This window comes from Gymnodraco acuticeps, unplaced genomic scaffold, assembly GCF_902827175.1.
Source record: "Gymnodraco acuticeps unplaced genomic scaffold, fGymAcu1.1, whole genome shotgun sequence".
In the NCBI taxonomy this organism is placed as follows: domain Eukaryota; kingdom Metazoa; phylum Chordata; class Actinopteri; order Perciformes; family Bathydraconidae; genus Gymnodraco; species Gymnodraco acuticeps.
Window position 1 is genome coordinate 809,696 of NW_022989953.1, and position 15,805 is coordinate 825,500.

A 15,805-nucleotide genomic window follows, 5' to 3' on the forward strand; every position below is an offset into this window, starting at 1 on the left:
GTCTAAGAGCATTATTTGATATAATAAAGTATTTTCAATGATGTAATCACGGCAGTAAGAGCCATTGAATACGTACATTGCTTTGCATACAATCCAGTTCAGTAGTCAATAAATGATTTCAGAGTGGGATGACCAGTAGAGTGAACATACATGCTACAGTAAAACAAATATGGCATGTATGCAGTCTTATACATTTGCCCTTGCTGACCAAAGTGTTAGTTCCCAACAATGACAGAGTCACTCATTTCCAAAAAGTCAACATGGTAGCAGTTCTGCTCCGTGCTCCTACGTAGGATCTGTGAGCTTCCGGAGAGTAAATATAGCAACATGGACTCATTAGAGCAGAAGCTGCCTACGTTTACAGTAATGAACAGCCAGACAGGAACATAGTGCTCGAAGCATGACTCAGCATTAAATGCATTTTGTTGTATGCTGCTGTATCTGGCAACATGTGTTCATTTCATATTTGATCCATGTCTTGTAGATTTTAAACTGGATTTCTGAATAATTATTTAAGCATTCTAAATTATATTTAGATTTTTTGAGATTTTAAGAATAGGGATTGTCCTGATTCGTTCTCAAAGAATCGCATTGAAGCTGATCAAGGCGTTATTTGTCTGATTAGTATTGGCTTTAAAGATTTCAAACTATTAAACTCCCCCACTCCAGGCTGGGTTTCATAGTATGTGTCTCTAGATACAGAGATTGCATCCTTGCATCATTTTAGAGCTCGGATAGATGAAATGTTATTAGATATCTGTCATTGTGAATAGGTTGCTAATGTATACCCCTGTAATTATGTTGCATTGATGTCCTTTTTGTTTTCTGTTGTTTTTATGTGTAACCAACGTGCTGCAGGTCTCCCTTGAAAAAGAGATCGTTGATCTCAATGGGATTTTCACCTGGTTAAATAAAGGCTACAAACAAACAAACAAACAAACAAACAGACAAACAAACAAACAGATCTTCCCCCGGCGTTCTTTTTTATATCGATAATGCTACATTTTAAACAAGTTGACGTTAGCAGCAGGTTAAACAAGTAAGGTTCCATGAATTACATTATGAAGAGTTCATGTTCTTTTCAGTTATATTTTTGCTATGAGAAACAAATACATTTGTTGAAAGGATTCACTTTTTCAGCAACTTAAAATGGATATCTTTTCAACTTCGTAACAAAATAAATATGCAAAACGTTGAAGTACAGAACATGGGATTTATTGTTATGATTTCCTTCATCCTTGTATTGAATTTGGTATTGCGTATCATGGAATTTAACTGGTATTGGTATCACTCCTTAATATCTGATGTTGTGATTAACTCCAAAAACAGAAGTCGAATAACTTGAATGGAGGAAACAATTATCGATAAAGACAGCCTTCAAAATAAACGGCACCTAAATACTTGACCTCTTTTTCTTTGATATTTAACTTGTCAAAACATGCTTTTATTGAACAACGACGAATCACTTCTGAGGTTTGTGTTGAGTCCCTGGAGCTTTCTCCACATTGTGTGTCTCACTTTCCTCTTATCCTCATATTCCTTTCTGTAACACCTCCAGCTCCTACTGCTGCACATGGTCCCCTCGGTGGACGAACACACAGCGGATCCCTGACAGTTTGAACGTGTGATCCTCCTTTCTCACAGTGATTATGAACCGACACAGACCTGTGTTCGGACTCAATGAGAACACATGTTCTTTGCTAGAACCCGGAGGCACGGAGCAATGTAGCTCGTCCACAAAGAAGCGCAGGGCCACACACATGAGGGCCCCGTGTGTGACCACCAGAGCGTGGACCGGGACCCCCCTCACCCCGTCGTCTGCCGTCCCCTCCACAGGACTTGTTTCTGCTGGAACAGGTGGGCTTGTTTCCTCCACCCCTCTGTCTTGCCAGTGTTCGGCCCCAATTTTCTGGAGCATTTTCTCCACAAACTCTTTGACCCGCTCCTTCACCTGGACAAAGCAAACATCTGTTACGGCATGCTTCTGTTGCATTTCCTTCTACACAAACAGCACACAAGGGAAATCTGTCTATGTGTTACACTAAATACATTTTTTTATTTTGTAGTAGTCAATTTATTGAACATGTTAGAAAAACAAACAAACAATAATTATAACAAAAAGAAGCAAAATAAAAACTTTCAAGGTGTAAAAAAATAAATTCTCAAATAGTTTCCGTCATGTTCAAAAGGGGCAAGAAGAAGCTTAAAAACGTTTCTGGTCCTACCCCCCTTTAGTGTACATTGTTCATGAAAATAAAAGTGTAGGTCATCGTCATCAGCAACCGTGATATTTGATTTATTGTTTTAAACAAATCATTTCTTTGTACAAAACAACCAAAAACAAATAACTTTTACATCGACAAGAAATAGCAAGCATCACTTCTCAGGTCCTGCTCATAACCATTCAGGATTTGGTTTCTAAATAATTGTTTTAGTTTAGATAAAGTTGCACAGTATTTCAGCCCATCATAACAGTTAAAGAAAATATTTTATATTACATTACAACTTTCCAGTCCAAAATTACACATCCACTTCAGTTTCATCCTGATGCAACAACCCGTAACGTGTTTAGTAAAGATGGGAGGAGGCCTGAAGGAGACAGTGATTGGGCGCTAGCTGCTTACGTCAGATCTATCTTTGTTTATCTGCATTATCATCGTGATGTGCTGCTCACCTACTGGGCTGGGCCAGAATTAAAGATCTAAAAGATTAAGCCTGACGAGAATGTTTTTAAATAGAACATCCCTCACTCCTTACGCCCCCTCACGCCCACACGTCGTGACTTTTTAATCAGGCGCTGTGACGAACACTCTGCAGTTGTTTGACGGAGGAAGAGCATGTACTTTGATACTAAGTGGCAAAATATATACACTCATGTGGATGCAAAGGGGCTCTGAGAGGGCATGATACCTCCATGCAGAGGTTTGGTTGAACTAAGGAGAGTGTTTTCTGCCACCTGGTGGTAGTGTGTGTATATTGAATCAGATTGGATTCGTATAATCAGTTTAAAGCAGGGGTTCTCAAAGTTTAATGAGTGAGGGCCAATTTAGGTACCCAATATTAGATTGAGGGCCGCCCAAGAAAAAACGGAACACAAAATAATTCCAAAACAAATCCTTTCTTTATTGTACTAACCAATTACCGCAACTCGCGAGATGCATAGTTGCCATGCAACCAGTAGTTTAGCAAACTTTCCACAAGCTGTCATTCATAATTTAGGAATGACAACCCAGGGGGCGCAGTTTTACCATTCTTAACTCTCTGGAGTCTAACCCCCTGATCCCACCGGAAGCGTCTGCGCTGCGGCGCGCTGCGACCTCCTCCTGCGTCATAACCCACCAGGCGCGTTTCAAAACGTTGCGGAAGCGGAGCGTCGTGTGTGCAGCCTCGCAGTTGTTGGATGAACGTTCCACTTCCTGCCTGCGCCGCGCTGCGCCGCGTCAAAAATAGGATTCATCCTATATTTTAGAAATTGCTTGCGGCGAGGAGCTTCTGGGACGCTTTGAGCAGCGGCGCAGCGGGTCTGGTGGAATAGCACCCATTGACTAGAGTGGCCGCGATCGCTAAAAACGCCGCAGCCGCAGCGCAACGCAGCGCAGACGCTCCTGGTGGGATTAGGGGGTAAGGGTATTTTCTCGATTTTTAGATGTTTTCTTAAATCACCTTTTTAAATGTATTTCTTCTAACATGGCACCCCATGTGTTAAATATCAAAATGTTCAGGACAATCTCTGGTCTTGCTATATATGCATATTGCTCACCTTAGAGCACTGTGTGATGAGATAAGTAGCTCAAAAGCTTAAAATGTGACATCCGATTTTTGGAAAATCTTCAAAACTCTTGTGAAAACACTATGTACTCATGTGATCGAATTGTTTTGGTGTTTTAGATTTGGTTACCAAAGTCCTAGGATCACAAAAGCAGTGAAATATTTGAATTACACTGTATATAAATGTGTTATTCATGTCTAAAATTAAAAAAATTAAATTCAAATTTAGAGTAAAACAGGTGTTTATCACTCTACTTTCACCACAGCAGGGACTGAGATACATCAGGACTGAATAATGACTTCATATTACATACCAAGGTTCATGTGATGTGTACAAATACAAATTGAGCATTCAACCTTTTTCTTTCAACCAACAATTTATTATAAATATGTTTTTTTCAACCAACTATTTATATAAATATAAGAAACTGGAAAATCTCACTATTTACAATATTGAACATCAGAACTTTCAACCAACTATTCATTATAAATGTCAAGACAGTGTCAAGGTCTTTGTCTGTCTTCCAAGACAGTGGGTCTGGCTGCTGTGTAGGTGGGGGTGATGGTGCATGGGCTGCTGTGTAGGTGGGGTGTACAAGTGCTATACGAGACCTCCACGAGACCTCCTTGCTGGCTGGGTTGAAGGTGATGGCTGTGGTGGAGCCTTTGTGCTGAGGTGTATCTTGACCTGATGGCAGCCGCAGATGGAGGCAGCTGTAGTGATGCTGGTCTGCTGGTCCTTGGTGGTGATGGCTCTGGTGAAGGCCCTTGAGCCACAGTAGATCTTGACCTGGGGGCCGGCACAGATGGATGTTGTGGCTGCTGGATAAACGCCGCCTGTGTAGGACAATAATTACAACTAATTTCATTGAAATAAAGTTCAAGTAAAATGTTGCTCAAGCACAAATAACAATGCACACATAAAAATAAAGTTTGGGAGGTTGCAGAAGGAGTCTCTCTCGATCTCTCTCTCTCTCTCTCTCTCACACACACACACACACACACACACACACACACACACACACACACACACACACACACACACACACACACACACACACACACACACACACACACACACACACACACACACACACACACACACACACACACACACACACACACACACACACACACACACACAGGTATTTCCAGTTACTTTACATTCAGTATAAAATCACAGACACACATATACATAGGCTACATCTGATTACAAAGTCTCATCTGTACAGGACGGTAAAATAATAACAGGCACACATATAAATACATCTATGACAAAGTCTCATCTGTACAGAACAGTATGATAAAATAATCGATGGCAAAAACATGTGACTGTAAATGTCTCCGTTGTGGGACGAATAAATGATTAATTTAATCATCTACACATGTAATCTCACTTTTACACACCAAAATAACGTCAACACAGAGTAAACGTTTGCTAATGGAGAGTCTATTTTGTCCCAATAAAAAGTTCATGACTATCGATAAAAAATATATATCAATAAACCTATTGTTCATTTTCGCGGTATTCCCCACACATTGCCAGTAGGCTACACTATTACTGTAATATTTACACTTACCCATGTCCAAATGGATCCTTGTTGTTGTCTTTGTATTCTTCTTCTTCAGAAGAGTCGAAGACTTCAGGTTCTGAGGCTCTATCTTCACTGCTGCTAGCGAAAAAAATCTCTAGCGAAGTCGGCAACTGTAAAGTTTTTTTTTTAGCCACTTTCTCTGTCTCTCTCTCTCTCTCTCTCTCCTCACAGATGTAAACTGATGGGAGACACGTGGTTTATGTTTTTTTTTACTTGGTGGGTAAGTCCTTAGTGATTTCTCGATGTCCATTGGTCATTTCAGACCATGATGGCTGCCGGCCGAGATTTCCTTGACAGACACACAAATCCACCAATCCCGCACAGTGTAAAGTCAAGCTGCTTTGAGCGGCCATATTGGCTGCTGTGCCCAGGTTCCAGTCTCACAGGAGATACCGCTGGAAAGCTACTCTTCCAGCGATTCCGCGGATATCTGAATCATATTTCTACTCCTTATAATCGAAAATATATGATTAATTACGTAAAATTATGCGCACCTGGACGCGCCGGCGGATTCCAGAGGGTTTTAAATTCCATTCTAATTCTTACTAGATACAACCATGGAGGATTACAATATAACGCATGCATTTCAGCGTGTCACATTAACTATCGCGGGCCGCCAGAAACATTTCCGAGGGCCGCCATTGGCCCGCGGGCCGCACTTTGAGAACCCCTGGTTTAAAGGGACCTAAAGGTCGCATTCACACCTAATAGTCCGCTTCTCTGGTGCGCACCAGATGACAGTTTGTTAAATTGTTTCATTTTTCAGAAGGTTCGGTTTGCGTTCACACAGGCACAATTCAAACGGACTATGTCATGTGCTCGGAAATGCTGTTCAACAATTGGTCAGACATTAAGGGGGTAAAAACGCGAATCCCGGAGCCTCCGCCATGGGGCATCGGCAGGTTATTTTCATGCTGTTGTTAATCTGGAGAGCATATAATCAGCAACGGCGCATAATAATCAGACAACGTGCGATACAAAACATTATAACACATATAATGAGAGACGTTCTGCAGTAAGGAGGGGGTTTCACCGACGGCAGGTGGCTCTGACTTTTATGTAGGCTATAGTTTTTAGTTTGATAGTTGTTTTGACTTTACACAACACTGTTCAACACTTCATTCTGCTTCGCTCTTTCGCTAAAGATTTTGAAGACACCCGCGTTCTTGTGACATGTAAATACTACGCTTCCTATGTTTTGGTGCGGACTGCGTTCACACCAGAGATTAACCGCTCCAGAGTTCACTAGCAAGCGGTCCGAGACCACCTATTTTAGCGGACCAGAGTCCGGTTGGTTCACTTCAGAGGTCTCGGACTGTGTTCACATCGACCCAAACGAACCGCACCAAGTGGCTAAACGCACCAGGGTTCGATTCAACCGGACTATAAAAGGCTGGTGTGAATGCGACCTAAACTCATATAGGTTCATATTTCAGTCACCAGTCTGTCAAGCTCCTGAAGTTCGTAGACAACACCACCCTCATCGGACTCATCTCTGGTGGGGACGAGTCTGCCTACAGGTGGGAGATGGACCATCTGGTGACCTGGTGCAGGGACAACCACCTGGAGCTCAACACTCTCAAGACAGTGGAGATGGTGGTGGACTTTAGGAAGAACGCAGCCCCACCCGCCCCCATCACTCTGTGTGACTCCCCAGTAACTGCTATGGAGTCTTTCCACTTCCTGGGCACCATCATCGCCCAGGACCTCAAATGGGAGCAGGACATCTGCTCCCTCATCAAAAAAGCAGCTGAAGAAATTCAACCTGCCAAAGACAATGATGGTGAGCTTCTACACCTCCATCATCGAGTCCATCCTCACCTCCTCCATCACCATCTGTTACGCCGCAGCTACAGCCAATGATAAGGGTAGGCTGCAGCGGGTCATCCGCTCTGCAGAGAAGGTGATCGGCTGTAATCTGCCATCCCTCCACGACCTGCACGCCTCCAGGACCCTGAGGCGGGCAGGGAAGATAGTGGCCGACCCCTCCCACCCTGGACACAAACTGTTCACCCCCCTCCCCTCTAGCTGGAGGCTGCGCTCCATCAGGACCAAAACCTCTCGCCACCTGAACAGTTTCTTCCCCTCCGCTACCGGCCTCTTAAACAAGGCCCGGCCCCCCAACTGACACTTTACCTCAGCCATAACGCACTCTATATGCATTACATTAATGCACACAATGTTCATACTGCTTACTGCACATATTTTAGTTTAATTTTTCACGAGGAACGTAGGAAAACATCTCGTAGCTTGAAAAATAAAACAAAATTAAGCAAAAATAATTAAACAAAATGCCTCTTGAGGGCATGAAGTGACAACAACGTTAAACATGTCTCCATTAAAGCCCATTGTAAGTTTAGCCTCATCTTTCCCCACTACAGCAGCCGCACACCTTTAGTTAATCTGCCAAAAAGGCCACATTATTAACCCGAAAGTACACAAAAAGTACACTTCAGATGCTCAAGTTCCTTGACATGCTTCACGCTTTGACATTTCACCGATATCTATTACGGTTCTTCAACAAAACGTTCACATGTAAGAGGTTTATCTCTCATTCAGAACAATGAAAATGCTCTCCTCTCACTGATTACTGCACATCACCATGGAAACCTTTGATCTCTGGACACCTCAAATATAAACACCTGTGTCATGGAACACGATGATGTCATAACATGACCAACTGACACGCTCAGAGCAGCAGACTTCAGATAATGGTTAACACAGCTCTACATCAAATCTGATGTTACGTAATGTGGTTTTACCATGGCAACGCATCCCTCGCCATAAAACAGCAGCAGACTTAAGATAATGGTTAATGGTCCTGCCCTCAACAGCTCTACGTCAATTATGGGGTGTCATCATATGCCGTTTCCATGGAAACGCAACCCTCGACATAAAACACGATGTCGCTGTAACTCCAATGGACACGGTCCGATCGTCCCCCAAACTTCGCTTGTATATCACTGGTCTATGCCTCAACAGCTTTACGCCAAATCTGAGATCTCACCATAGGCTGTTGCCATAAAACACGATGTCGCTGTAGCTCCAATGGACACGGTCCGGTCGTCCCACAATCTTCACCTGTATATCACCTCTCCATGCCTCAACAGCTCTACGTCAAATCTGACATCTCACCATATGCCGTTTCCATGGGACATAAAAGACGATGTCGCTATAACTCCTATGAAAATGTTCAAAAAGTACTCAAACTTCACATGTGTGCTAACAGTCCAGCCGTGAAGACATATACGGGACAGTTTTGAGATTTCTTCAATGGCCGTTGCCATGGCAACACAATGCTCGCCATGAAACACGGTTTTCACATAACTTCAGTGAAAATGCTCCAAACGGCCCAAAACTTCACAGGTTTGGTAACGATGCAACCATCAATGCATCTAAGCGTATTATGGGATGTCATCAAATGCAACTTTTCAGCATAAAGCATTCCCACTATCAATTTCTTCAGGAATTACATTCTCTAGTCTTATTTCATATTTCATAGTGTATATTCTATAATTCATTACATTCTATTTCCATGTAAATTACTGCTCTATTTTATTGCTATTTAACTATAATTTATTACAGTGTCCTTAAAGATGTTTTGTTTTATATTAGATAACTGAGACATGTCTTTTTTTGTAGTATAGCACACATATAATGCCATTACATTAAAAAAATACTAAAGTGTTATAAACATTGGGGGAAAAGCCGGCTTCATGTGCATATTGAACACATTATTTCAACCTCTCCTATGCTCTGTGTAACAGCCTGCAATTCAGTCAAAGTTTCACTGAAGTTTTGTCAGATGACTCACAGCCGGGTCATTCATGGCTTCCCACTGGCACTGAGGAGCGCAGGATTTCATATTTTTCTACAAGATCTTGTTGTAAATGAGACATGTAAAACTATAACATTTTTCAGATTCGATTCGTTTTTTCTGAATGAAGTGTTGGTCACACATTAGACTGATGGACAATCTGAATGATGAATGCTAGTATGTTTTGATTTCTTGTTGTTTAACAACATAAGGGTATTAAAGGTTTATGTCAGGATGTATCTAAGAAACTAATTTCAAGCAGAGAGTTTTTGGTACCCTGTTATGTCGTTTGAGCCACAACAGTGAACATTAAAGTAGTGAAAGAGAGAGAGACACATTATATAAGTAGTTAAGAAAGAGAGGAAGTCAGAGCGAGTCATACATAACATCTGTATGAATAATAAAATAACAGAAAGCAGCCTCACCTGCTCCTGAGTCTCCCCCTCTGGAGGGGTGAAGTCTAGGAAGGTCTGCCCGGCTGCCTTGGCCATCTCTCTCAGGTCCTGCACCCGCCCCCCTTCCGCTGTCCCAAAGCTCTGGAAATAAGTTATTGACTGGATGACTAAAGTTTCTTCATAAAAATTATACATATCTTCAACAAATAATTGCCACTCACTTTCTCTTTAAGTAAAGGGTCCCACACAGCCTGCAGACCAAGACAACTGGTGTTGTGTTTCATAATTGTTTCAGCAGTCTGGAAGAAACAACACACACCACCATCATCATCATTATTATAAAAAGAGAAAAATGTGGTCTAATACTGTAAAATAGAGTGTAGAGCACTTTTTGCATCTAATCATACAGTCAATTGAATATATTCTACATTGTTTGATTCATTTAACTCTACCATCATTGCTTGCTGTAAAAGGAAAGCATGTACCTGGCGGGCCCGCAACATGTCACTGACGAACACGTTGCTGAACAGGACGTGTTTCAGGTAGCAGCCTGCGGCCTCGGCCTGCTGCAGCCCGCTCTCTGACAGGGGGGCGTCGATGAGCTGACCTGCACGAGATAAAAGGGAAAGATTAAATAAAGACACAGAGAAAAAACAAGATAGTGCAGACATCTTCACTCGTACCTTGTAGCAGGCCTTCTTTGTTGTACTGTGTCTCCCCACTGCAGGAAATAAATGATTCATCATGTCAGAGTGCACAAGCTAAAAATAATAAAGAATTGTTAAAGAAGCTCGGGAAAGAGTGTCATAAATCTGTTTATGCCTTTTATGTCTCGCCTTTATTAGTGTTCTGCTCCTTCAGGCATAGGCCCTTAAACCTATTATGTTAGATATGCTCCTGTCTGTGGCAGTCTCTCCTAGACATCAATCATTTATGAAATATATGTGATTTGATTTATTAGTCCTTTAGTCCATAAAACATCATAACAAATGTAAATCCTTTCACAATTTCCAGCAGCAATTAAAGATGTATATCTATTGTGTTATAACATTGAAAACACATAGATCGAGGAACAAATAAAGAAAATACTTTTTTTAATAATATACCATACCACATACATTGCTACTCCAAAGCAAAGCAAGAAGCCATTCATACAGCTACTATTGTAATATTCGACGTATTATCAGAGATTAAAAACACATTTCTGAACCATCAAGTTTTGATTGTAATTTTACCAGAAAATGGTAACACTCTGCCCTCTCGTGGTCAATATGAGGTACTGCAGACAGAGAGACAGCCTACTGTAGCTGCTCGGTTTGAAGCTTCAATAACTTCCCTGTGTATGCTGCTGCTACAATCTCTTATTACAATTAATAAATGGCGTGTCTGTATTCATAACGTAACAACTTAACCTAACAACGTATGCTATGATACACCTGCTATGATTAGCACAGTCTAGCTGCAGACACATGCAAAACGCATATACAAATGTATCATTACTTAACATAAAAACGAGTTAATAAATCCACGGAGAGACAGCACACAGAAGATAACTATAAATAGGAGCGACAGACCAGCAGCTGATCCTGAGCTGATCCTGAGCTGAGCAGCTCTGAGCCTCTGTGCTTAACACATGTATGAATGTCAACTGCACTTACTGTCGAACAAGAGTTAGCCCAAATGTTAGCGCCTTCATGCTCTGCTGCAAGTTAACGATGGAAGAATATCGCATTGACTTTTGGCTTCAAAGGTGTCCTGAAGACGACTACAGTACACTTCTCGCGCATGGAGAGCGCGTGAACTTGAAACCTTTCGGGAAGTATGGGAAGCCAACAGGGTCATTTACGTTTTACTTTTCTTATCATGCTTTGGGTACAATAATCTTACAATTTAACAATAACACACCTTTTCAAATATGCAAAACTTTTCAAGACTTTTAAGTCTATGTTTTTTACATGATTTGTTGTCCACATATGCCTACTACTGTACTATAACTATTGTCACATTTATCGACGTATTACTTTTTATTTTTTTATTACAATTACTTTTCTGATGATATTTTTGACATACTAAACTAGAATTTTGTTAACATGTACTTTTTTTCAATATACATTACTGGGATTTCTTTAATGATATTGTTGAACTTTATGTATTTTTTTTTATTATAAGATGTGTACTATTTAATTATATTTTCGACGTACTGTAGTAGCCTACCATACTGTCACTTTTTTCATGACATTTTCGACATGACGAAATCCAGATATTTTCATGATATTTTTGCAATGCTATACTATGATTTCCCCCCCTGTTTTCTTTATGTACTATACTAAGACAGTCTTCATGATAATTTCGACATACTGTTTTATAACTTTTAAAAATATTTTTCCACATACAATACTATGATTTTTTTTCCATAAATTCTACATTCTAAGACTTATTTCCACAATATATTCGACATACTATACTTTGTGTTTTTTGCCATTCTTTGACTTGCTTCAAAATGTTTGGCATACTGTACTATGACTTAAATACTTTCATCCTTTAAAAAACCTTTTCCGCATACTAAACTAATACTTTTCTCTGGCACCAATATTATGACTTTTTAATGATATTTACCCATCCTTTACTATATACTTTACCTTTTCCATTTTTTTTGACATACTATGATTTTTTTTCTAACTATACTATGACTTTTGTAATATAATGACATAAAATAAACAAAAATATTTTTTCAACATACAATACCATTACCTTTTTCTTCATATTTCCAACATTGTGTTTTATGACTTTTTCCTCATTTACTATTCTATTAATTTGTAGGACATACGATACTATGGCCTATTTTTGTTGTCATACTATACTATGACATTTTATAATATTCTTAACACACTTTAATATTATGATGATGATGATGATGATGATGATGATGATGATGATGATGATGATGATGACTGTGACTTATTCATGATATGGTTGACACTTTATCATGACAGTTTTTCAACATACTAAACTATGACTTTCTTTCATATTTTGTTGCTATATTATAGTATGGCATTTTTTCTGAATGCTGTGTAATGATTTCAAATAACTTTTATTCATATTTTTCAACCAGACTTTTTTATAATACTTTTTTCACATTTGTTCACATCTGTCAACAAACCATACTATGACTTTCTACATATTATCTTTTTAAACACTATGAACTTTTTTATAGTCGACATACAGGACCATAGATTTTTCATAATATTTTTGACTTATGATACTTTTGAGATATTGTACTATTACCTTTTTCATTTTTGTTTACATACTACACTAATACTTTTTTCTGCAACAATATGACTTTTTTTACGCGATAGTTTTCTACATATTATACTATGACTTCTTTAATGTTATTTCAACATACTATACATTGACTTATTGACATATTTTCTATGATTTATTTACGTTTTTGTGTAAAAATAAATACTATTCAAAACAGAAATATGTTTTCTTTTCTTTCCAATAATGACATTTCCCATTGTGATGTCTATATCAAATGTTCATGTTTTAATGAATGTTGCCACTAGAGGGCATATGTTGAAATATAATCCTCCAGCTTTATTTGTTTTTCAGTCATTTTTGTAGTTGTCAAGCCAGAGCTACCTTTGGAACAAGCGTCCATCCAAGTTCTACCCATCTTTCTACATCAAGCATTGTGTGTAACCATATCAATGAATGAAGTTGTAAATAAGTTGTTCACATTGTTTTTAGACTCATCAGGGACTTGACAGAATGTGGTAAAGAGGTTTTTTCTTATCCCTTTTTCTCTACTTCAACAGGGAGTGTTTATAACTAGTCTTCCTCATATTCAAGATAAGGGAATTCATAATGTCCCACATTCGTCATTACTGCGTGTGTAACTTTAAAGTGAAACATGCTACAGCTGGACTTTGTTTTACAGTATCATTGCTGACTCACACAAACAATGTAGTCTGTTGATTAAAACCATTAAGGCACACAGCTTAAAGGAAGCAGGCATGGGAAATAGTGAGCTGATGTGGTGTCACACCCTTTAAAGCAGAAGTTTATTGAACAGAGGTTGTGCAACAGACATTTGAGGTACATGATATGAGTTATAGTGGAGGGGGAGGGTCTCAAAGGGAAATCTACACCATTGACACTTCCACATACCAGAATATTTATGCTTGCACATGACAAGTGTAGCTCAACCCATTATAATTTGAAAGTAACAATGATGCACACACACAATATTTCGGACCAAAACATGTTTTCTCAAATACAGAATCCATATTGACTGACATTCAGAGTCATTGTTGTTGTATAAAGCAAGAAGTGTACTTTGGCCATCATAGGAATGCTTTTTCCCTCTCTCGCACACAACAAGGCAGATGTAGCACCAACATGAACAGATACGAACATTATTGAACTATCTACGGAATAAACACTTCCCAAGCAATGTTGTTGTGCCCGCCCCCTCCAATATAGAGTACAAGTGGAAACTTTGCATATTTCCTGTTTCCCATCTCACTGAGCGGAGATGTTTCCTCACTAAAACAGTGGGAACCCTCCACAACGATTCTAATTTGTCGTTGCTTCGCTCTCCCCACCCCCACTTTATTCTTTTTCCTCCGTTCCCCGCTAACTGCAGAGGTATAGGTGATGGATTTGTTTGTGATTTATTTTGTCCAGTAATCCTGAGGTATAAGAAATACCACTGACGCACAATGTGACTGAATAAGGAGAGCAATAGATTTAAAAAAAAGGGGGAAAGGAGACATGCTATCTAAGCAAACTGTACAAAGAACATTTCCAGTCGAATACTCATTTCATGTTCTTCTATCACCATCTACTTCGTTTTTCTGAATGTATCTCTTTAGCAGTAAAATAATTATATTATAATACAAATGTTTATAAAATAGCAGCACACTCAAGTGACACATCACAACTAGGTAATGTTATTTTTTTTGTATAAATGAAACAAATTCATAGCTTTTAGCAGCGCAAAAAGACAACAATAACTCAATAAAAAATATTGACACTTTTTTCTTGATGTCTTCACACCTCCTCCTCCTCCTCCTCTGTCCTCTCTTCACTTTGGAATACAGTATCTCTAAATCTTAGAAAAACCCTTTTGCGGGTCTGGTCACCCCATAAAATATATCAAACACAAATTGAATAGTGATCTCATTATATAACACATGCAACAATAAATTGCAGGAAAGAAAAAAATCACAACCGTTAAGTTTGGGAGAGAGCTTACAAATATTCAAATGGGGATGTTTCGGCAAATATGTCATTCAATTGCCCAGTTTTACTGAAAAAACATCACTTAAACATTAGATCCCCACATTTCTCTTCAGTCTGACAAACAAACACTCAGCAAAGTCACATACTGTCATTAAAAACTCAAGCATTAAGTCAAAGACACCTTGCTGTGCCCCAGTTAAACCAAAAATAAAAATCATCCGTCTCTTGATTTGTGCTGATGTCTGTTTTGCTGATGAACCCCCTTGTAAATGATTTAAAGCAGCAAAGCTAACAGGGGACAGATGTGTTCACTGACAGACAATCGGCCTTAAATACACGAGCCAGCACCATGAAACACTGACCGACCACAGCGACACGCATCAGTTCAGGTGGTTCGGAACAAAGCCTCTGCTCTGTCTTTAAAATGCAGACCTCATTAGAAAGAACATGTGCAAATAGGATGTTACCACCACCGTCTCTTGTAGCTCATCGCTGCCCTGTGTGACTAACTGTGGCTGTGATGCAGATAAATATGAAGAAAAGAAAATTCAAGTAAAAACAAATATTTCATTTCTTGACAGTAAAATAAAAACATGGATCAGTGAACTCTGTGTGTAAGCGTCTTCAGATTCATATTCAAATTTCAGTTTTAAATTTGTCGAAATTTCTATAAAACGGTCGGACTCCCCACTAACTTGCATTTTAGGAATGTTTTTTTATTTTTCTTATCGGAATGTCCTCTTGTCGCAAGCTTTTTATTTGAATCTCGCTTGACAAGGGTATATGTGTGACCATTGGGAAACCAGCCCTACAAAGTATACCAAAGAAAAGGCTAACAAGGAAAAAAGAAAAGAAAACATCCATTCACCTCCAATCACCACCCATCGCATTTCATCTGACTTCTTCTCCTGGGGAGCATGTTCTCAAAGTGCTTTGCCATTGAAATCATATAGGGGAGCTGAAAACAACCCTATGTGGGACTC

At 39.4% G+C, this 15,805-nt stretch overlaps 1 protein-coding gene across 1 annotated transcript; it reads right to left on the bottom strand.

The window, feature by feature from the left end:
- Positions 1–440: 440 nt before the first annotated feature.
- Positions 441–11,624, bottom strand: tigara (TP53 induced glycolysis regulatory phosphatase a). The gene is made up of 6 exons (XM_034210628.1): positions 11,234–11,624; positions 10,259–10,296; positions 10,061–10,182; positions 9,797–9,874; positions 9,606–9,716; positions 441–1,951 (listed from the first exon to the last, which is right to left on the bottom strand). The coding sequence occupies exons 1-6, from the start codon at positions 11,305–11,307 to the stop codon at positions 1,562–1,564; spliced, it is 813 nt and encodes a 270-aa protein (XP_034066519.1). The 5' UTR covers positions 11,308–11,624; the 3' UTR covers positions 441–1,561.
- Positions 11,625–15,805: the final 4,181 nt, after the last annotated feature.

Bases quoted from the DNA above. Each gene is read 5' to 3' on its own strand.
- tigara (XM_034210628.1), bottom strand. From the start codon at position 11,307: ATGCGATATTCTTCCATCGTTAACTTGCAGCAGAGCATGAAGGCGCTA. The intron at 9,875-10,060 runs GTACATGCTTTC...TGTTTCTTCCAG, and splicing joins ACATGTTGCGGGCCCGCCAG to ACTGCTGAAACAATTATGAA. The intron at 1,952-9,605 runs GTGAGGCTGCTT...TGCTTTGTCCAG, and splicing joins AGGGGGAGACTCAGGAGCAG to GTGAAGGAGCGGGTCAAAGA.